The sequence below is a fragment of the Nelusetta ayraudi genome, unplaced genomic scaffold, assembly GCF_046127955.1.
Source record: "Nelusetta ayraudi isolate G7.1 ecotype Tasmania unplaced genomic scaffold, CSIRO-AGI_Nayr_v1 ptg000008l, whole genome shotgun sequence".
NCBI classification, from domain to species: domain Eukaryota; kingdom Metazoa; phylum Chordata; class Actinopteri; order Tetraodontiformes; family Monacanthidae; genus Nelusetta; species Nelusetta ayraudi.
Window position 1 is genome coordinate 7,406,348 of NW_027466058.1, and position 22,202 is coordinate 7,428,549.

Genomic DNA, 22,202 nt, shown 5'->3' on the forward strand with positions numbered 1-22,202 from the left:
CCTTTAAGGTCTTCTCCCCATTGCTTAGCACTTAAAACAATATATGACATTGAAGCAAGCCATTGAAAGCCAAAAGCATCATAAGCAAGACATGTATTCCTATATTTATGTTTTCAGCAAATCCTGATTTAAAACAAAACGTCGATGCTGAATGTGATATACTAAAGGCTATTTTCGACTACTTTTTCCACAGTATTAAAATATATCGATCAGTAATAAATAAAGCAGTCCGAATCCATCAAATTATCACATCCATGTTCAGCACCATTGTTCCTAATTTATCAATTTATCACTGTTTTCATCACAGGCCTGAACCTAGTGCATGCTTTCAATTGACCAACATATTGAGGATTTAAATGAATAACTCCACAGTGTAGTATCCAAACTCACTGCTGAAAATACGAAGCCTTGATCTCATGTTATTAGAAAATACATCCACACGTCCTGGAACAGCGGCGCGGCATCCATTCACTCATGAAAGAGTAACATTTTTTTTTGGCCAGGGTCGCTCATCTTCCATGCAAGTCTCGGTACATTTTCAGATGGTGGAGGTAGTTTGGGTCAGCATCCACCAGTCCAACAGAGAGGATCCTCGCCAGTAGATGGACATCTTCTTCACTTAGGTCATTCTGCAGAAAAGAGAATTGTCAAACACTAGTATATTTTTAATGAAACGTATTGTATGTATTGAACATTTCATACTGTGGTACCTTCTTATTGTTGCCTGATGACTCAGGATGTTGAAATTTACTCAGTTTATTTCCCTGTAAGAGCATATGGCACAATAAGTCACACCACCTTTCCTGATTCACTACATTACTTGCTGTGAAAGCCTTCATAAAACGTTTGCTTCCTGCTTCCTTTATCAGTTTACTTTTTTGTTTTCAAACCAAGGCAACATTCCAAAAAATCACAACGTACAAGAGAATAACATTACTGTAGGTGTACTTACATCTTGGAGTCCTTTTGAGAAGACTATTATGATGAAGAGGAGGCCAACAACGATCTGCACACAATAAAATAAAACATCAGTCAATCATACACACAGTAGGTCAGACATTATCAATTCTAGCAAACATTTAGAAAGGTCTCTACTTACTCCCAGCAAGTACAACATGAGGATTCTATTGGTTTCTCTCTGGCATTGGCTCTGTTTTGCAGCTGCAACCTAAGTGAGTGGCCTCGCACTGAGAACTCAGGCCACAACACCTAAGTCACAAGGCAAGAATTCACTTGAAAAACCAGCTATGCAAGACGCATTGCATTTCAGGTAGAGCAACACCTGCAAGATGTGTATCACCAGTGAAGTGCTCTCCTACGCAAGTGACTACGTAAAATGGACTGTTTCCATGGGGGAGAACTATTGTCAGGTTTCAGTGATAATAGGACTACCATTGTGTACTCCATCACAAGATGCAGTGGAAATTATGGCAACAAAATTATCTGATTATAGGCTGAAACGTAACAGGAGACGGATACATTCCAGTAACTTTTTGGCTTACACAATATCAAGATCTGTCAAACAATTGACAAGCTCTAAATACAAATGTATTATAACCATAGACTTTTATTTTCAAAATTTAAAAGAAACTCGTCAAAATGTCAACACTATGTGCCACTCTATTTTTTTCCCCCGCTTCATTATTCTGTCAGAAGCTTTTATTTCTGAATTCTTGATTTGATTGGATTATTTTGTGTTTAAACCAGGCCACAACAGAAATGATACTGGACCATGACCATCACTATTATTAAAATGCTAGTAAAAGAGAAAATATCTGGAGTTCTTTTTTTATTTTTTTATTTTTTTTGAAGGTTTTTTTTTTCTTTTCTTTTTTTCAGCTACGTTTGGTTTGGTTTAGCTTACAGTCTAATTTATTTATACCAAACAGTGTTGTTCTTTGCCTTGTCTTTCTTTTTGCCTATTGCACCGTGGGTCTGAGAGGACTGAAATTTCATTTATGTCATATGTCCAGTCCAGTATGTATGCCATGTTTGACAAAGTTGAGTTGAGTTGAGTTGAGTTGAGTTTTTTTTTTTAAATCACGTCCACTAGAGGGAGGCAAAACAGTATTAGTGTTAATTTTTTTTTATGACGTTCTGTGGCTACGTAGTCTCCTATTCAAATGCCTTAATTTTGTAGAATGTTAAACTATGTTCATTAGATTGTGAATAATATAACTTGAAAATGACAATTTACATTAAAAAAAAAAAAAATCCCACCTGAAAAACATCTACTTACAAAACTTTCCAATTCTCTTTAAATTAATACCTTCTTTCATTATCATTGTTTATTATTCTATTTTTTGGTCCACCTAAACGTTTTTTCCATGTCAGTGTTTTCATTTATATCACTTTCAATTATTAAAGCAAATTACCCTCCTGAAACATCCGCTTTAGCACATCATCCTGGCCTTTGGCAAAAGTCAAGTTATGCCACTTCAGGCCAAATCGCACCACAATCACCATCCATCCATCTTCAATACCCACTTCTTCTTGACCTCAGGGTCACGGGGTCTCCCCCCTTCATTTTCAATTCGTAGATCAACATATCCACTGTGACTGACTAAGGAAAACATTTCACTACCATATTGGTTCACTACAGATAGAAGGTCCGGCGTATATGCAAACAGCGTCAACACGTTATGTATATTTAAATCTCTATGATTTAACAAACAATCGAAGAGTACTCAATAAAATTAAAAAAAAACATTTTATTTACTGAATTTGCAGCCTAAATACTTTGAAGTTTCAGATCATAACTGAAATTATATTATATGTGGATATATACTGAGATTGATCAAATTATTTAATAATTTTGTAGGATATTTATTTCTTTGGGGTTAGGGTTTCACACATACATAGTTGCAGAGACACGCATGCGCGTGTCTCGTCTAGAACATTGTAGATGTTTCGCGACAGTTTTTGGCAAAAATAAAGTGTAGGAGTATGAAAGTAGGCAATTTCCGGTTTTATAGAGTAGCCTTCAAATTAAAGTCAACATTTCACAAAGGCTGCATGCTTTCATAATTTGTGAAAGCGGCTTAAATGAGAGCGGCTTAAATAAGAACATTTAATTAAATTACTCTTAACGTGTTAACACGTTATGAAAAATTGTTGTATCAATATGTTTTTTTTCTCTCTCTTTAGTTTAGTCATTATTTTGTTAGCAAAAGTCTTTCTTTCAAAGAAAACGTCGTCCTTTTAAGTATATTACCTTGTCAGGTGAAATTACGTCTTGATATATATATAACAATAAAGGCTTCTTTTCTCTGTCGGGTTCGGCTCCCTACAGGTTATAGGGAACACACCCTGACTCGTTCGTTGTACTGTCGGCGAGTTTTATTTGCGAAAGCAGAAGCTGTTACTATCTTAGTTTGGTACAGTCGACAGCTACCACTACCACTGAAGGCGGCGCACAACAGCAGTTGTACAAAAATGGAACAAAAATTTCATAGGACTAATATCTGTTAGCTTTTGTGAAAGTGAAATGGGAAAAATATGAGAAATAGCTTTACCTGTTGGTCCATCTTGACAGCCTTGGAGAAAGTAACACCGTGAGATCTGGCGACTTTGGTAAGGTGTGCGGTTTGGCCCTGAAAGACTTAAACGGGATTGTGCATTAAACTGTTAACTAGTATATGATGCATTAAATGACCGTTATATTGGAGTTGCAGGGGCGTCTTCGTATCACTATGACCATAAATCACCGCAATAAAGGAATATCAGCTACGGCCAACTAAATTATGTCCTTACTTATGTTAGCTTGCTAACATTAAACCTCATGCAGAATGGCACAGTGACATTTGAATATTTTGTAGAGCCTTTTGCGTGCCTTGTTTTTATTTTTGCTTGCCTGAATGCGTCAACGTAACCAGTTAGATTACACGTTGCATTGAGCAAGTTGCATCGGTCATGACTAATCAGCTTTGCTCGTACTCATGGCGAATTAAGTCAAGATGCTAGCTTTCAGTACTTGGCTGAAAACAAATGCAGCACTTCCGTCTTAAATAATTCAAATAACTGTTGGAAGAAACGTTACCTTTTACCTGCCGAAAAGAAAATCAAAAGAAAATAATCACTTCAACCATAACCATATACGATAATTAATTTAAGATTTAATTTGATTAATTTTTTATGCGTCTAAAGGATTGTACGCAAGCTTTATTTTGGATAACTGACGTCTAATACGGAAGTCGTGTCATCTGATAAGTTCAGCTAACGCCTCTCTCAAGTTTCTAAGGTAAAATGTGACTCTCCTCGCGTCGCTTGGCTAATTCATTCACAACATGTTTTTGACATTGGTAAGACCGAATTTTGCTGTAAGCTAGAAAACTTTATAAAGCATTGCGAAGTGATCTAGGCTCGCGGTATATAGTTCATGCTCTCTGTGTTTTGCTTTTTTTTTTTTTTTTTTGCTACCTTGCTAAGTTTAGCCTGCCGAACTGTGTCTCTTGCACCTAGAGCTATTCGTATTTTACACCCAAGGTTAAGTGGCAAACTTGGTTGTTTTTTTGTTGTTGTTGTTGTTGCTGTTATACAGAGACGGAGATCCTGCTCCTGCATGTAGCCAGCGGGCAGAGCCACGATGCTATGCTGGGGAAATGCTTCCTACGGACAGCTAGGTTTGGGTGGGATTGATGAGGAGATCGTGGTCACCCCACGGAAATGTGACTTTTTCGGTGGGAAGAAAGTGTGTGACGTGGGGTGCGGCCACAGACACACCGTCTTCCTCCTGGACGATGGGACAGTGTATACATGTGGCTGCAATGACCTAGGGCAACTGGGACACGAGAAGGCCAGGAAGAAACCAGGTAGAGCAATATTATGTATATTTATACATCTTTTTCTTGCTATCATTTACATGGTATAGGGAGCGCTTAAACATTTCGTGTTTTTCCACCTGTTAGAACATGTTGTGGCTTTGGATGCACAGATCATTGTAGCGGTGTCTTGTGGGAAGTGCCACACACTGGCCCTTAATGACAAGGGACAGATTTACTCTTGGGGTCTGGGCTCAGATGGACAGCTGGGTCTAAATAACTTTGAAGAATGTGTTCGTGTACCAAGGTAAATTTTGCACTTCTTTTACACATCTTGATCCTGATAAAAAAATGTTTTGTGCCAATTTTGTATGTACTGAAAACCAGAATAATGTTTATAATAATTAGAATAATGTTTGTTTGTTTGTTTGTTTTAACAAAAAGGTCCCTGTTTTCTTTGGCATGAGTTTAGCTGTATGCTCACTCTCCATGTAAAGTAACATTAGTGTCCTTAGCTTAGAATACACACCGGAGCTGAACAGTAGCAATAAAAACAGAATTTGAATTTGACCTGAGAAAACAATCTGCCAGAATGATCCTTAACCATCTGTACATCTTGTCTCAACATTGCATTACACACACACACACACACACACGTGTGTGTGTGTGTTTGTGTGTGTGTATATGTGTATATTTATTTATATATATATATATATATATATATATATATATATATATATATATATATATATATATATATATATATATATATATATAATCACAACCCAATGATTGTTTTTGTTTTTCTCCCTTTGAAATGGCAGAAACATCAAGTCATTGTCAGATGTTCAAATTGCTCAGGTAGCCTGTGGGTTTTGGCACTCCCACGCACTGTCAAGAGGTAAGCAGGGCTCCATTCACCACCTAATTCACCTGCTTTTTTTACTCGGCCAGTTTCCAGTTTTCCAGTTTCGCATTAAGCCATGCCTTGTTGCATCCATTTTCCTTCACAGGAGGCCACGTTTTCTCTTGGGGCCAAAATCAATGTGGACAACTTGGGCTGGGAATGAGTGGGCAGAGCATTTCCACGCCACACATGATCCAGTCTTTGCAGGGTATTCCGTTTGGCCAGATATCAGCAGGTGGCGCGCACAGCTTTGCCCTCACCCTCTCAGGAGCAGTGTTTGGCTGGGGCCGGAACAAGTTTGGTCAGCTTGGTCTTAATGACACCAATGGTGGGTCCTGGCCAAAACGGTAAAGAATTTTGGGGGAGTACGCAAGCCCCGAGGTCCAGCTGATTATCCGACGGTTCTTTGCAGATCGGCATTTCCCAACCCTGCTGAAGTCCTTGAGGTCACAGAGAGTGATTTACGTCTCCTGTGGAGAAGATCACACAGCTGCGCTAACCAAGTTAAGTTCTGAACTTTGCTCCTGCAAGATCTTGATGTCACTATTATATGTGCTACAAGTGGTATTCAAATGTTTTTCTAGGTGCCAGTTTGATTTTATTGTAGGTTCCATTATCATTCCCTATCTGATATTTTCCTAAATGCTGCGTAAATAAAACCTCAGACATAAAGATGCTTGTTAAAAGTAGTGTTGACAGGCTTCAAGGGAGTGGTAGTGAGGAGTGAGTCAGTGAGATGGAATAGGCAGAATCATTTGGTCACATATTGATTCAAATTGGTCTCTGCAAAAGGAGTGGTTATAAAAAAAAAATTTAAAAAGTAGATGTAGTCCAAAACTCAATGGAGTCCAACCTTGAGTGATGTGTCTGCAATGTATGCCTTGAGGCACACTTTGCACGGGAAGCATTAGAACCTTTTCTTCTCTCTTTTTTTATAACAGGAAGGAGGTGTGTTCACATTTGGTGCAGGGGGATACGGACAACTTGGACATAACTCCACAAACCACGAAATCAACCCTAGGAAGGTCTTTGAGCTGATGGGAAATGTTGTTACACAGATTTCATGTGGAAGGTATCGTATTATCTTTCCGTCTATTGACTGGTTGGCAATGTTTTTCAAACGCAGTACAAATGTGACATATTTGTTTTGATATTATCCAGACTGCCAGCCATAATTGGCAATCTGTAAGACTCAGTGGAGATGCTTGGATTTTGTTGTGATGCTATCAAGCTGAAAAGTTTCGTAATGTTGTGCACCCACAAGGCAGCACACACTGGCCTTCACGCCCTCCTCTGGGAAGATGTACTCATTTGGGCTGGGTGGGAACGGGCAGCTCGGCACTCACTCCACTTGCAACAGGAAAAGTCCCGCCCCCATTAAAGGCCCCTTCATATTTTCCAGCGCTCCCATGGACAAAGGTACATCACATTACGGTGTGTTTTTGGTGTTGACCAGAGGCTAAACAGCTGCATTTACATCAGCTGTGAATGCATTTGCAGTAATACATTTGAAATTGCATCTGCAGACTTTGAACAACTCTGTTGTATCAAAAAGATTTATGCTGGAGGCGACCAGAGCTTTGCTCACTTCACTGCCAATGTAAGTTTAAGTGTCTTGTCTTGTCTTGTCTTGTCTTGTCTGTCTGTCTGTCTGTCCAATGTTTCAGTTCGTCCAGGAGAAAGAATGAATGGACCTTAATCACAAAACAAGCAGCACCAGTAAATATTTTTGCTCATTTGAAATTTGCAGACACTTCAGGACCCAGATGAGGATGTGAGAATACGAGACTCCCACAGAAAAATTTGCACCTTAAATGAAGATCTAATTTACAAGTGGCTTAGTCATTCACCGGGAAGACTTTCTCAAGAAATATCCAAGTAATTTTTTTCTTTCTTTCTCTTTTTCTTTTTTCCAATTACCTTTGCAGTTTTTCTTCTTTTTTTCACTTAACATTTTTTCAGGCCTACATGCGTATTGCATTGAATAATTGCCCTTATTCATTTTTTTTCAGTGAGATTGACCTGGTGTTCTCCTCAGCAAGCTGCCTCAATGGATCTTTTCTGTCCACGAGGTAATGAGATTTTTCATAAACTCCCATCTATCACACTTCAAAGGCCCAGTGTCTATGATTTAGTATTATCTAGTGCTAAGAAAGCATATTAAATAATGATAATTATTATTATTATTATTACATGCAATGTCAGGGTAAATGTGAATACTTATTTCAAGAAAAAAAAAAGCAACAGTGATTTATTATTTTTTTTACCTGACTCTGTGTCTTTATGTGTTTCCACATTTCACACAAATATATTTTCACAGTCATCCAGATCACTTCAGCACCAGCAACAAATGTTCAGGGGTGGATACGAACATGGCCCGCCTCCTGCTTCACAGAGTGGCCCAAGAGGATCACCCTGAGATCATGCAGCAGGTTTGCTGTTGCATTGTTTTTGTTGTTGCACTGACACATTCCCATTGTCTTATCATCCCACAAATGCTTAAGTCTTATTACCATCGTCATTGCACTTTGCTCCGCTGCACGCTGTAAACCACCACAGATTGTAAATCCCAATCCCTTGAATGTCCGTTAGATTGCTGCCAGCATGGAGAAGAATCTACTTCCCAGACTAAGCAACTGTCCGCCAGACATTGAATCTCTGAGACTCTACCTCACTCTTCCTGAAAGCCCCCTCTTCTGTGACCGAAACAATTATGTGACCATCGTCATCCCGTTCGCCAAGTCCATCATCGCCTTGAAAGAGGCTGCGCTGAAGGTGCTGGGTAAGAGGAGCTCTCTTATAACTCAAATATGTCATCTGAAATGGTTTCTTTATTTATTTATTTATCATGCACTTGATTTGCTTTTGCACCAGGAAATTGGTGGTCGAAATTTGAGCCGCAGGTCTTCCAGCGACTGGTCGAGTTGTACAAGGAGGTTGTGGTGTATCTGCTGCAGATGTACAAGGTGGGAATTCCCTCGGTTGAACAAAGAATTTTCAACAGTTTCCTGGAAACAGCCCTGCGCCTCCTGGAGATCCTGCACGGGGTAAGACGGCTAGTGAATCCGCATTGCAGCGGCTGCCAAACTGTACCAATACACAATAGAGGCCACGTCGAGCGTCATTCTCCTCTGGCTGCAGGTGAACGAGCGAGCAGGACACGTGATTCAATACGATAAGTTTTACATCCACGAGTTGGACGAGCTTATAGACATCAGAAATGACTACATCACGTGGATCCAGAAGCAGATGTACCAATCGGTGAGTCAGCTGCTGGTGTCCGTCCAACTGCTGCCTTGGTTACGTGTGTGTGCGTGTGTGTGACCATCTTGTCCATTCCTCTGTGTCCTCAGGGTCACGACGGCGTGGTGACTCTGTGCAGGTATCCCTTTGTGTTCGATGCCCAGGCAAAAACCACCTTGCTTCAGACTGATGCCGTCATACAAATGCAGGTAACGTTTCACTCTGTTCTCCCTTCTGACCATTTTGGAAGAGAGCAAGACAACTCGCTCCTGTTGTCAATCGGATTGCATTTCATTCTGTTGTTGTTGGCAGATGGCAGTGGACCAAGCGCAGATGCAAAACTTTAACTCCATGTTCCTGCCAGCGGTGGAATCGGTCAACCCGTGTCTCATCCTCATTGTTCGAAGGGAAAATATTGTTGGCGACACCATGGAAGTCCTCAGGAAGTCCAAAAATGTTGACTACAAGAAACCGTTGAAGGTAAAAGCTGCAAAGATATGCACCTATAATAAATGAAGGGGGAAAAAAATACACTTTCGATCCTGCACTTTTAATTGAATTGCTGGATGCAGTGTATGCCAGTGTATTTGTCTAAGCAACCTCTACATACGGTCATAGAGGTTGCTTATGACTGTATATAGAGAAGACATTCTGCAGACATTCTGCAGTTGCCCTTAACAACAACTAATTTTGCGGCAGGTGATTTTCGTGGGGGAAGAGGCAGTGGATGCTGGCGGAGTGAGAAAGGAGTTCTTTCTCCTGATCATGAAGGAGCTGCTGGATCCCAAATACGGAATGTTTCGTTATTATGAAGAGTCCAGACTTATCTGGTTTTCGAACAAGGTAAATATTTTTTTTAACTTTGTTCCATTTGCACAGTCCAAAAACTTCTCTTAAATATATTCTGTTTATATTCTTAAGTACAGTGGGCTTGTGCTCCATGTTGAGTGGCTGTCTTTACCTCGTTCCTGCAGACCTTTGAGGACTACGACTTGTTCCACCTCATCGGGCTCATCTGCGGTCTCGCCATATACAATCTTACCATTGTGGAGCTCAACTTCCCCGTGGCGCTTTACAAAAAGCTTCTGAAGAGAGAAGCAACACTGGATGACCTGAAAGAACTCATGCCTGATGTGGGAAGGTCTGAAACAATCACCTGTGGTTTCCTTTCAACAAATAAATTATATTTTATATTATATTTATATATTGATAAATGAGCTTCAGCCTGGTGTTCGCTCAGCTGGGATGTTCAGATTTGGTAAAATGTTGCCGCAAAGTGTTGGGATCATTAAAAATGCTTTGACCTCACCCTGCTGTTTTAAAAAAACATACAGCTATTGTTTAAATGCATATACATGCTTTCAGCCCGGCTGTGGCCAATGCACTGCAAAACTAAAGTGGCCAAATAACTTCTAAATCAGTAACAACCGCACAATGAAAGAGGAAGTAAAATGTGGGCTGACAGTGAAGCCTAGTAACTTCTCAAAATCTCCCTAAAACAGAACAAAATGCCATCTAGAAGTTGCTCTTCCTTATCATCGTGAAAGAGTAGTTGTAGTATTTATTAGTTGTTTACTTGTATTGAGATGCAAGTGAAAAATTCTGCTCAAAAGATCTAAACACACAAAGGTCACTTTGGCCTTTTGATCTGCTTTTATCTGTACATGTTGAAACAAACTTCTGAAAGTGCTGTTTGTTTTGAGAGAATATTGTAAAAATGTGTATTTGTGTTCCTGCTAGGAGTTTACAGATGCTGCTGGACTACACAGAAGATGACCTTGAGGAAACGTTCTGCTTAAACTTTACAGTGAGGGGTATTTCCAGTGACAGTGTCCATGGCGCTTCCAGTTTAGACAAGTATTTTGACGTGTGCATCTACTTCTTGTAGATCACAGAGGAAAACTATGGTGCCACAGAGGTCTTGGAACTGATACCCAATGGTGAAAACATCAACGTCGACAAATCAAACAGGTGAAACTTTACCTCATTCACTGTCTTTGCTTGCACTCGGATCAGAACATGGTTTGTGTTGATTCATTTTAGTCAGATTTAAGCTTCTGTGATGTGTGTCACTTGCAGCTATGACCCTTCCACACAATTCTTTTTAATTACATACATCGTGGCATTATACATACAACATGGTAATTAACAGTGTACTATGTACGTTGGGCTGCCACTGATTACACTGATTAACGTAACTTTCAATGTTCTCTTCCTCATTGGTCCAGACACACAATATCAGTGGTTTCTCACTATTCTTGCTTTCTCATGGTGGAGGGGGGAAAAAAAAAAAAAAGTTTCCTTGGCTCCTTTTTAGTTGACTTATCAATTTTGGTTTGTGGTTGGTTCGTGTTGACTTTTTGCTGCGCTTTTATTTTTCCTTCCGAAGGCAAGAATTTGTCACCGCGTATGTGGATTACGTTTTCAACACATCAGTGGCTCCATTGTTTGAGTGCTTCTACTCCGGCTTCCACAAAGTGTGCGGAGGAAAGGTGCTGGAGCTCTTCCAGCCCAACGAGCTGCAGGCCATGGTCATTGGCAACGCTAACTACGACTGGGAAGAACTCCAAAAGGTACAGTCTCAATAATGATTCATGATAAAACCGTGTCTGTCATTTGATTTTACTAGTTTGTGTTTGAGTGTGGCTTAACTCTTAATAAAAGAATGAGAACCCTTCTCGTAATTTTATTCTGAAAAATAGCCCTTTTGTGACATCTAGTGGTTGAGGGTTGTATTGCAACAAGGAAAAACTGCACACTCCTTTCCCCACGATACTGGTACCGTCCAGTGTTATAAGTATGATCCCCGTTTTTGTCAGAGTTTACTTCATTAGCCCTCCTCCAGTGCAGAATGTTAGCCAATGTCCTGCTAGCCAAACTATTGCCCCTTCCTCTCCAAGACTCATTCAGTTGGTGAATTTCCTGGCAACCAATACAAGCAAAAAGGGTTTTCATTTATTTATTCAGTGATTCTTGCTCTTGCCAGCCCTCACACTATTATGAGACAGTGGTGTCCAGAATTTGTGTTCAACTGCTACCACGTCCGTGCCATTGGAATACTGCATTAAACTCTGCAGCTTTAAGGAAATAAACATGGGTGTCATAAAACCGGTCAAAGTCTGCTGGATTATTCTGAATGGTACTCATCCTCTTTGTTCCTAAGGGTACCGAGTACAAAGGGGAATACTGGGCAGAACATCCCACCATTAGGTTCTTCTGGGAGGTCTTCCATGAACTTCCTCTCGAGAAGAAAAAGCAGTTTCTGTGTAAGCGTCTGTCGCCCTTCCATCTTCGTTCCTAGGTTAGTGGTCGAGTTCCCTCGTTTTACGGCCCGTTTCTGTCTCCCGTCCTCGCAGTGTTCCTGACAGGAAGTGACCGCATCCCCATCTTGGGCATGAAAAGCCTCAAGCTGGTGATCCAGCCCACCAGCGGAGGGGAGCACTACTTGCCCGTAGCCCACACCTGCTTCAACCTGCTGGACCTTCCCAAGTACACAAGCATAGAGACGTTGCGCGGGAAACTCCTGCAGGCGATCGATCACAATCAAGGTTTTAACCTGGCCTAAAGAAACACTCACAGATGCCTCAGAACTCCAGCAGCGGACTGACTGTGCGGCATCGACATTCCGCTAGAGTTTGACAGACTTGTATCCTGCCGTAGGAACAGGAGCGCTTGCAGGGATGAAGCGGCGGCGGCCACGCGCAGACATGGATGGCTTGACTCTGACATTAGTCTTAACTTTGATTTTTTTTTCAGGTTTTTTTTTTTTTTTTTTTTTTCTTGCCATCACAGTATTGAATGCCCTCTTACTAACAAGCCTATTTACACTGCTCTTGTAGATGTGCTTTTGTTCAAGTTTGGATATGACGCAAGTATGAAAAGAAACAAACCAACTGCTGGGGTGGGCACCGCGGGGCATACACACAGCAACATCAACCCCTGTGAGATATCTCGAAAACCTTTAGACAACATTGATTATAGCGATTGCTCAGAATGTTTCTGAAACGTGATCTAATTTAAATCCAGCCCGATTGGACAAGGTCCAAAAACAGCATCCAAAAGGAGTTCTGTTGTATTTAACAGGCGTTAATGTTGTTGTGTCAAACCCATTTGAAGCAGATGGCCTGTTTTTTCTGTTTTTAACATTTAACTGAGAAGTGTGACGTTGATCCTGAGTTAAGTATAGTAGTTGTTGGCCTTGTCAACAAATAAACAAAAAAAAGTGCTGCCACTGAAATTTATTATGTACTTTGAGAGATGGTGTTTAATTTTGTGTCATCATATTTCACTTTGTCTTTTTTTTTTTTTTAAACTAATTATAGCACTTAAATGTGAAAAGTTATTGATCCTTCTTCGTGCATTGTGACATCAGATGTCAAAAGCTAATTTAGAATTGTAGAGTGTTGACGCTGATCCATTATTTCCAGACACAATTCCACCAGGACATCGTGCTCGTGTTCACGTTTACATCCTTTTATTGGTTTACATTTGAAAGACAAACTGTAAATGCTAAGTGATATTCACACAGAGGAGCAAGGCCGCAGAGTTTACCGTCAGCCCCGTTCGTACAGAGCCTGCGCCAGGTTTGCTTTCAGTGAGGCAGCTCGTGGTGGACCAGCTGATAGTGGGAGCCGCAGGAAGGACAGCGCTGTGCTCCTCCCTCATGGAGCCAGAACCACACAATTGCAGTGTTGTCTTCCTCACCTGCCAAAAATTCCTTCGTGATTCACCTGGTTTGTGACGTTAAGTAAAGCATGCATTTGTCATACATGTACACCTGACTTACAAAGACAGCCCACCAGCCTCTTGTTTCCAATGCATGGCACAATGTGGGGGTCCGCCTTACTGCCAGCGTACTGCTTTGGCTTCAGCATGCTGTAGGGGTCCTTTAATGTAAATACAGAATATTAGGCCCCATGGCGGTGTGTGAGGGGAGACGTGAGTGCTGAAATTACCTTTCCATGCTTCAGTGCCTGAAGTGAGCGTCGTTCCAACCCAGTGGCCTGTTCCTCGTCTGTTGGTATTCCTGAGAAGGTGGGGGAATACATAAAGGTGAGAACTTTTAATTACAAGCCGCTAGGTGGTGCAACAGAGACACTGATGGGCAGGGCTGCTGTGCTGACGGAAGGCTGCGGCGCACGTAGACAGTGGACGCCACCCACAACAACCTGCTCCTGCCCAGTGCCCCATATCAGGAGACTGGCACCGGATCAAGAGACGTGTGCCAGAGGAGGTGGGTCTAGTAAAGGCCTTAGCACGAGTTAAAGTCCAAATGACCTTCATGGTTTGAATCCCATGAGGCGTAAACGGCATAAAGTACGCTCAGGCTCATCCAATCACAATATGACAAAGTAACGGTTAGCGTGTTAAAAAAAAAAAAATCCTGCTGACGGCGGAGAGCAAGTGCATAAGTCCAACTGCGCGATATACTCTCCTTAGCAGTTAGCGCCTCAGCTAGCTGTTATTATAGCGCTCGACTTCACACACCTGTGAGACTGCGCGCGTATATCGCGGAAAAGTGAAAGTGTCCACAAATATTGACTTCTTCTGTCGAACACTGCCCTACCTCCGGCGGTGCCCATCGCTCGGCACACGACATTGCTCCTCAGACGTAGAGTGGTCGTGAAACCAGCCCGAAGAAGGAAACGTCCCGCCATTCTTATCACACTTTCAGGTACTGAGACGCTACTACTACTAGACCCGGGAAATGACACGCTGGACTGAAATGACCCCGGCTGTCGGAGTGACAGACGGCCGCGTGGGGCCAATTAAAAGGCGGCCAACGTCTCTGCTAGCCAATCACATTGGGGGGTTAGGACCATAAGCACCAGCTGGTAAAAGCTGGTCAAAAGGTTATTTAGAGATCATTCATACGTTTTTAGAGGAGCGTGCTTGTGGTTCAGTCTTTATTTCATGTGTTTCACATATCCATATCGTTTGTTGACTCGAATATAACTCATGTGCATTGGCAAGTATGCACTGAGAACAACATGTAGGAAGTGGTCGACAAGTTGCAGAAAGAGGCCCACGACAGCGGAAAGATTTCATATTGTCCTACCTGCACGTGTCCCTTAAAAAGGGTAAAGCGTTTTCAATTGATTAAATACAGTCCACTATAGCCCATGGTCAGAGTACGGCGCATTAAACTTTTTCATCCGGCCCGCCAAACTTGACAAAATTATATTAATATTAAGTAAATGATAAAATAGCTGTATTTCATCATTTCCCCCCTCTGTGTTTTAAGAGTAATTTCAATAAAGAGCTAAATATCCTGGGGCTTCAACGCTTTTGGTCATTATTATTTGACATTAAAGTTGTCACACCGTGGTGAGTGATGTTAGTCCTGTCATGGGGTTTTTGTTTCGTTATTTTCTGTTTTATTTTGAAGACCCGGTTAATCTTCCTCTCGTTTCAGATCACGTTCCCCTCCTCATGTGCCACCTGTGCGTCTGTCCTAATTACCTGTTGTTTCCACCTGTGCCTCGTTACCTTGTGGGTTTAAATAGTCTGCGTCCCCCTGGTCTTTCGCCAGAGTGTCGTCCCCCCGCCCACGGCCCGCCGCCACGGCTCGCAGCGATTTCACAATAAGATGATTGGTCCTCGGAATTGAGCAATGCTTGTTTGTTTGTTTGTTTTACTTGGGATAATATTTTGTTATTAGTCATAGTTATTTATCGTAAATTCATGTTCCTGTTTTCTTTGCCCCCTCCTTACGAGTGAGTTTCTGTTGTTGATTTATCGCCCTGTGCTTAAGTAAGTTTTTGTTGGTTTTTTTTTTTTTTTTTTTCTGTTTGTACATTTGTAGCCACTTTGTTTTCCTCCCTGTGAGAGATTTTGGTTTTGTTCATTCTTGTTAGATTAGGTCTAGTTTTTGGTTTTATGTTCTTCAGTCCCCTTTTCCCTTCTGGTGAGCGATTTTCAGTTCAGTTTATTTTCCTTTGTAAGATCTTGCCCATTTTTCCTCTGGAGTGATTTTCAGTTCGCCTCCTGGTTCTCCCTCCGGTAACTTAGATTCCCTAGGATTTTCATAGCGGTATTGAGTTGTCACTCTGTTCTGAGGTCTGTTGCTTGTGAGATAAAATAAGAGACCAATTTTACTCATGTCCTCTGCGTCCGAGTCCTGCCTCTAGTCCCAGTCTGACAAAATCACGTTTTGTCCCATGATATATTTATTTCTCTGTCACAGGACGGGTGCCACTGTCACAAATTGAGCCAGACCTTGCTGTAGTATTTATCTTTTCATTCAATTGACTCTTAAAACACTGAAAAAATGATGAAATACAGCGGTGGACCGGATGGAAAAGCTTAACGGGCTGCAGTTTGCCCATGCCCGATCTAAACACAGCTAACCAGCTGCTAATGCTGTTTTAAACAGTTGCGATAAATTCATCGAGTTGATTCTCTTCTTCAGTCTCTCCACTGCTGCATCATGTCTGCCAGAAGGTGGAGGAGGTAGAGGAGAAGGGGATGGAGAGGAGGAGCGCTCGTGCAGCATGCAAGTGCAGGCGACGGTGTGCCTTTGATGTTGATGGACCATTATTAGGCGAACCCTAACCCTAATATGCGTCCACTTCTCAGCACTAACTCACAGGCTGGATTTACAGGCTGACGTTGCAAATAACCCAGGTTTCACATTGAACACAACAGTAAAATGCAAAACAGATCACTGTTAACACTTAACTTAAATTTTGAAGAATGGTAATGTTCCTGAAGTGTGTTCCGACTTGTGTGCGTGTCTTCACTGGCGCTTGTCTAGCTCAGGGGTCTGCAACCTTTACTATCAAAAGAGCCACCTTGTCTCTACAAAATCTATTTGACCCTTGTGTGTTTGTGTGTGTATTTACATCTATATATACATATTACATAAAAAAAGAGACTAAACACTCCAGGGTGTCACCCTGCCTTCGCCCTAGGACAGCTGGGATAGGCTCCAGCAGACCCCCGTGACCCTGAACAGGAATAAGCAGGTATAGAAGATGAATCAATGAAAGAGACTAAATACAACACACACACACAAAATATACATCAATTGGAATCATTATCAAACACATTTAGTCAAAGAGACTGACATGAAAACCTTCTATCATCTTTTAACTGACACCTCCGACCAGAACCATCAGAAGACATCAGTGGAGAGGAGCTGGAGGTCAGACTTAAGATGATACATCAGTGGAGGGGAGCTGGAGGTCAGACTTAAGATGATACATCAGTGGAGAGGAGCTGGAGGTCAGACTTAAGATGATACATCAGTGGAGAGGAGCTGGAGGTCAGACACAATGTTTCGACCAGGTGCTGAAGAGTCCAAATTGTATGTATGTGTGTGTGCGTGCATGCGTGCGTTCTTCAAGGGGGGGGACACCTGCACTTGCACTTGAAGTCTGCACAATGTGGAGCCACAGGGTAACACACCGATCACCTTAAATGAAACATTGTTGCTTTCCAGCCAATCCCTGTCCACTATAAATAGGAGGGGATGTATCTGGTCCACACATCTTCACAACAATGGCTTCAGTGCATGGTCAAGTCGGGGTCCAGGGTGAGGTCAAGGTCCAGGGTCAGACGGGGGTCAAGGGTCAGGGCTTCTTTGACATGTGGCACGACTACTTGAATCTGGACGCGGTGCTCACCAACAGGCGGGGACGAGACCGCCCGAACCCAGCGGGGGCGCCGTGGGGCCACATCCGAACCTGCCAGCGTGAGGACTGCAGCGTCATCGCCGAAAACAGCATCAAGAAAAGCAACTCCGCAGAGATGAGCTCAGACAGCAGCCTGTCTGACACCTGCAGCAGCGGCGCCTCCAACAACTTCTGCGCCTTCTGCCGCCAAAATGGAGAGACTGCCAGCATTTACCGCTCCCACCGGCTCAAGGCCGCCGACGGGAAGGTGACTTGCCCCGTTCTCTGGAACTACACCTGTCCCTTGTGCGCGGCCACTGGCGACAATGCGCACACGCGCCGCTACTGTCCGCAGGCGGGGCAGCAGGAAGACGTAAGGAAGCCATGACGGCGCCAGTTCGGGTGAGTGTCATGGCAAAGAGACTGTGCAGCACGGTTCCCAATAGATGTTCAGGTCATGTGTTCACGCTGGACACTTGAGTGTTGTCTCTGCATATGATGACTGTTTTGTTTTTTGTTGAATTCATTCTGCTGCCAACATAACGTTCTGTCACAAATAATAATAAAGAAAAAAATCCAGACCACTTACTACATGTCGAATTTATTTGCATCTGCTGTATTGACTCCCATTATAACTGGTTCCAGGTAACACTGATTGAAATAAAGCCATGGCTCTGTGCAGGGCCTTAGCATTTTTGGCTGACACCTGCCCCTCATAATTAGCAGAGGATGACTGACTGGTAGTTTCTGTATGTGTTTCCAAGAGAATTGTGATTTTAGCAGCTGCTGGTGTTTCAAAAAAGATGAAGAGGGTAGGCTCATAAAAAAAAGGTCATGTTGAACTGTGGCAGTCTTCCAGAGGGAGGCAGTGTAGGCCAGACCGACACAGTGGTTTCTGACGAACGCTGAAAACAAAACACGCGATGATGACTATTTAAAATCCACGTAGGGATGTATATAAACGTTGCTAAAACAGTGTGAGTTGTCCCAGCATAAAAAAAACAAAAATAAAAAGACTGGGTCTCGCTGTGTCACTCAGGCTGAGCTACAGCGTCTATTCACAGGCGCGATCCCGCTACTGAGCGGTACGGGGGCTTTGACCTGCTCCGTTTCCGACCTGGGCCGGTGCACCCCTCCTTAGACGACCTGGTGGGCCCGGGCTCCCCCAGGAGCACCATATCGACACCGAACTTAGCGCGGACACCCGATCGACATAGTCCAGTGCAGCTCAGAGCCCCTGAGCTCAAGCGATCCGCCAGCCTCAGCCTCCCGGTAACTGGGATTACAGGCACACGCCACCGCGCCCGGCGAGAGCGGTGCAGTCCACATACGAATTTAAAATTTACACAGCTGACGTCACCAAAGAGCATGCCGATATCTAGCCACAAGATGTCACAATTGCAACGGTGAAGATCATCTGAGCAAACTCACCTTTGGAAGACTGTCGATGCAGAGATGACAAAAGTTGATACATGTAGTATACAACAAATAAACAACTAAAAAAAAAACCTGAAATGTCCAATTAAATAACTCCCAAAACGATGAAATCAGGGTAATTCCGCCACACTGATCTGTAATACTGTATGTCAATAAAGTAACCTGCTGTTTGCATTATTTCATGTCTTCTTTTAAATCACCGGTCAACATGACGGTTCATTTACACCAGAGTTGCCTGATTGTACAAAGTTATTTCTTTGATTGAGTTATGAGCAGGAATGCTGGCAATATTGAGGTATAGACAAAGTGAACATGATTGCAAACATTTATTTCTTGACTAAAAGACAAAGACATTACATGTTCACATATCTTAAATAATGCTGCGGTTTGGTTATGTCAGAACTTTAAAGAATTAAATGTTGCTCTGCCTCAGGCTTTGAACAAACAGCTTGAGAGAAATCAGAGAGTAATCAATCACATGACATAATCTGTGACCATTTAACCATTGTCGATGTATTTAGCAGTGGAAACATACACATTAAGTATAAGCACAATTTATAATGTACAGCAGTGTTTTTCAACCTTCTTTGAGCCACGGCACATTTATTTTTACATAAATAAAATCCCATGGCACACCACCCCCATAAAATATTATAAAATGACACTTTTTTTTGCCTAATAATGACAATATAGTCTCTTAATTTATTTATGTGTGAAACCTGGGCCTGTTTAGACGCACACAAAGCTGATATCCTGGGAGGAATATACAGTAGGCTTACGTTCCATTTAAAGCACAGTCACTCCACAATGGAATGTTTTATTTTTTTTTAGTTCAATTAAGTGAAACTGGATAATTTTTGACGGCACACCCGACATTATCCCACATTACACTAGTGTGCCCTGAGACAGTGGTTGAAAAACACAGGTGTACAGTATATCTATAAATGTATATGTATATATAGTCTATTTGCGTATGTCAGAACATGTAACCACTGTTTTCGTGCAAATTTCACAACAACATCTAACAGGACATAAAACTTAACAAATTATATTTCATAATTTCGGAATCTCTGCAGCAAAGTTGATGGTGAGTCACCTGCCCACCGAAAACGTTGATGGTAGTAGTCACCTATGGACAGATTGAAATGAGAAAAGAAATATTTATTTTCTGGATTTGTGTTTTTTGCCTAATAAGACATGCAACACCTTTAAAAAAAAAAAGAAGAAGAAGAAAAGAAACACCGGTTCATATGCCTGTTAATTTTACAACAAGTTTACATACACAGAACAACACAACTTTTCAGCTTTATGTCATTTAGGTACAGCAGCTGCCTTGACAAAAGTTGTACATAATTATCTATTATGGATTATATACAGTTAAAATCTAGTAAACATGCTTTTTACAATCATCACTTCCAACTGCATTTTCACTTATGATGCACCCCACTATCAAGAACAAATGTAGGTGTGCTTGAGATCATTAGAACAGCTACAGCTGAATGCTTACCTGAGGAAGGCACAGGTTCAGGTGAAGAGATCTTAGGATCCTCTTGCTGCTCACAGTGTTGGTCTCCCTGAGCTGTTGCAGAGGTTTCCTGTTTCGAAGCCTCTAACATTGGTTCCTTCTTACACCGAATGGCCCAGTGCATCGACTACAAATAGACAACCAAATTAATAAATATAGCATGTGCATTCAGATTGGATTACGGAGATTATCATAAATATAACAAAACTACATACAGTTTTTACAGAGTCATTCAAGGCTTGCCAGTCACGGAAGGGAATAGCGACTCCACTTCTCTTCCAAAGGTCATAGTTTTTTCGTTTGGTCTCATTGCACAAAATCTCTTTGGCTTCCTGCAACTTTTGGAAATCTACCACTACCAGAGACAAACAAACAAAATATCAGTCAAAATTTCTTTCTGGCTAAATAAGGAGAAATAAATATGATCAGATGTCATATTTACATATCTTGCTGCGACACTCTCATTTAAGATGCATTGTAATCCTAACATTGACAGAACATTTGATAGTCTATCATAAAGATAGGTTTGACTTTCACTTATTTATTTTTTTTCAAAAATCAAAGACTGTCCGCATACCTGCTTTGGGGTCGTTCAGGTGCTTGTCTGGGTGACATGCCAGAGCTCGGATTTTATATTCGTTGATAATCTGTTCAGTCTGCACAGTGAAGAAATACATAACCAACACTCAAGAGACAATCTCTTGCTTTGTGGGATTAAGGGAGTTATATAATGCAGTAAAACTTTTTTAAGAAAAAAAGAAAAGAAAGAAGAGAACCAATAATGTGGCAATAGTCAATACTTTTCAGAAACTTTTGCATCTTGAAAGTCGAATTCATCACTTGATCACTACAGGTTAGGAGAGTGCGCCGCTCAACAAAACGTTATTTTCTTGTGTTACATTTTCATGAAGCATCAACAGGTTGGCTCAAAAGAACCTTTTGACGCTGTTTGCATTTAAGAAATACAGGTTGTTCGTTTTAAGAACCGGATTTCTGAGCACACTGTAATTCCTGTCCTATCGTAGATCCAGAAATAAAATAGTAATAATCATAAAATAGTAATGAAAATGATAACAATAATGATCGCGGGTCTCTCACCCAGCAAACAGACGGGTCCCAACTGACTTTAACTTACCGACGACAGTTCATCACATCCTAACAAGCCGTAATAATCCTCTAAATCTTCGGGTTTGCAGTTCAGAGCAGCCTCCATAAGAAATCTGCTGTGATGTGGATCCCTGTGACGAAGAAGCTCGAATAATGTCCTGGTTCACCGCTGCTCTTTCACTGACAGGGCAGGGCGACCTATTCTGGACAATTCTACTCGAGACAAATTTGTTTTGTTCTAATTTTTGTTCGGCAGGCTTTGGAAAGCAAAAGTAGGGACTGCTAAATGTTTAAAATGTGCAAGGGCGATTTGTCGTCAGGCGCGTGTGCTGTCAGTGATCCCCGTTAGCCATATGACGTGTGCTGCATTCACGTCACGATAAAGTCGGAAATTGACTTTTTTTTCTTTTTTTTTTTTTTTTAAGTGTGTGTGTGTGTGTGTGTGTGTGTGTGTGTGTGTGTGTGTGTGTGTGTGTGTGTGTGTGTGTGTGTGTGTCGCGCAAACTTTGTTTTGAACACAGTGAAAAGAAAACAAATAATTCAGTTTCGCAATATTGGCGTTCAATTGGTTCACGTTTTATGAGGCAAATATGACAAGGTACAGTTAA

At 41.7% G+C, this 22,202-nt stretch overlaps 4 protein-coding genes across 5 annotated transcripts; 2 read left to right on the forward strand and 2 right to left on the reverse strand.

Annotated features, from left to right (window-relative positions):
* The first annotated feature begins 3,311 nt into the window (after positions 1-3,311).
* Positions 3,312-13,151, forward strand: herc4 (HECT and RLD domain containing E3 ubiquitin protein ligase 4). Of its 2 annotated transcripts, none has more exons than XM_076019086.1 (24): positions 3,312-3,573; positions 4,541-4,811; positions 4,908-5,067; positions 5,585-5,661; positions 5,774-5,995; positions 6,080-6,175; positions 6,613-6,739; positions 6,932-7,101; positions 7,194-7,267; positions 7,418-7,545; positions 7,680-7,739; positions 7,988-8,099; positions 8,260-8,449; positions 8,542-8,714; positions 8,809-8,928; positions 9,021-9,119; positions 9,223-9,390; positions 9,610-9,753; positions 9,885-10,051; positions 10,651-10,717; positions 10,799-10,881; positions 11,300-11,483; positions 12,074-12,176; positions 12,267-13,151. In XM_076019086.1, the coding sequence occupies exons 2-24, from the start codon at positions 4,586-4,588 to the stop codon at positions 12,473-12,475; spliced, it is 3,159 nt and encodes a 1,052-aa protein (XP_075875201.1). In that variant the 5' UTR covers positions 3,312-3,573; positions 4,541-4,585; the 3' UTR covers positions 12,476-13,151. The 2 variants fall into 2 exon arrangements, with proteins under 2 accessions (XP_075875201.1, XP_075875202.1); XM_076019087.1 differs by having other exon boundaries at positions 3,313-3,573; positions 6,932-7,086.
* Positions 13,152-13,367: 216 nt separating this feature from the next.
* On the reverse strand, positions 13,368-14,641 carry cox5b2 (cytochrome c oxidase subunit 5B2). The gene is made up of 4 exons (XM_076019088.1): positions 14,477-14,641; positions 13,866-13,936; positions 13,697-13,796; positions 13,368-13,614 (listed from the first exon to the last, which is right to left on the reverse strand). Exons 1-4 carry the CDS (start codon positions 14,565-14,567, stop codon positions 13,502-13,504), a joined length of 375 nt encoding a protein of 124 aa, XP_075875203.1. The 5' UTR covers positions 14,568-14,641; the 3' UTR covers positions 13,368-13,501.
* A 2,167-nt stretch (positions 14,642-16,808) lies between these two features.
* Positions 16,809-18,090, forward strand: LOC142883498 (nanos homolog 2-like). Its single transcript, XM_076018413.1, has one exon. The coding sequence runs from the start codon at positions 17,413-17,415 to the stop codon at positions 17,911-17,913; it is 501 nt and encodes a 166-aa protein (XP_075874528.1). The 5' UTR covers positions 16,809-17,412; the 3' UTR covers positions 17,914-18,090.
* Positions 18,091-19,269: 1,179 nt separating this feature from the next.
* dnajc12 (DnaJ (Hsp40) homolog, subfamily C, member 12) lies at positions 19,270-21,957 on the reverse strand. The gene is made up of 5 exons (XM_076019093.1): positions 21,623-21,957; positions 21,065-21,143; positions 20,703-20,842; positions 20,470-20,614; positions 19,270-20,091 (listed from the first exon to the last, which is right to left on the reverse strand). Exons 1-5 carry the CDS (start codon positions 21,698-21,700, stop codon positions 20,009-20,011), a joined length of 525 nt encoding a protein of 174 aa, XP_075875208.1. The 5' UTR covers positions 21,701-21,957; the 3' UTR covers positions 19,270-20,008.
* Positions 21,958-22,202: the final 245 nt, after the last annotated feature.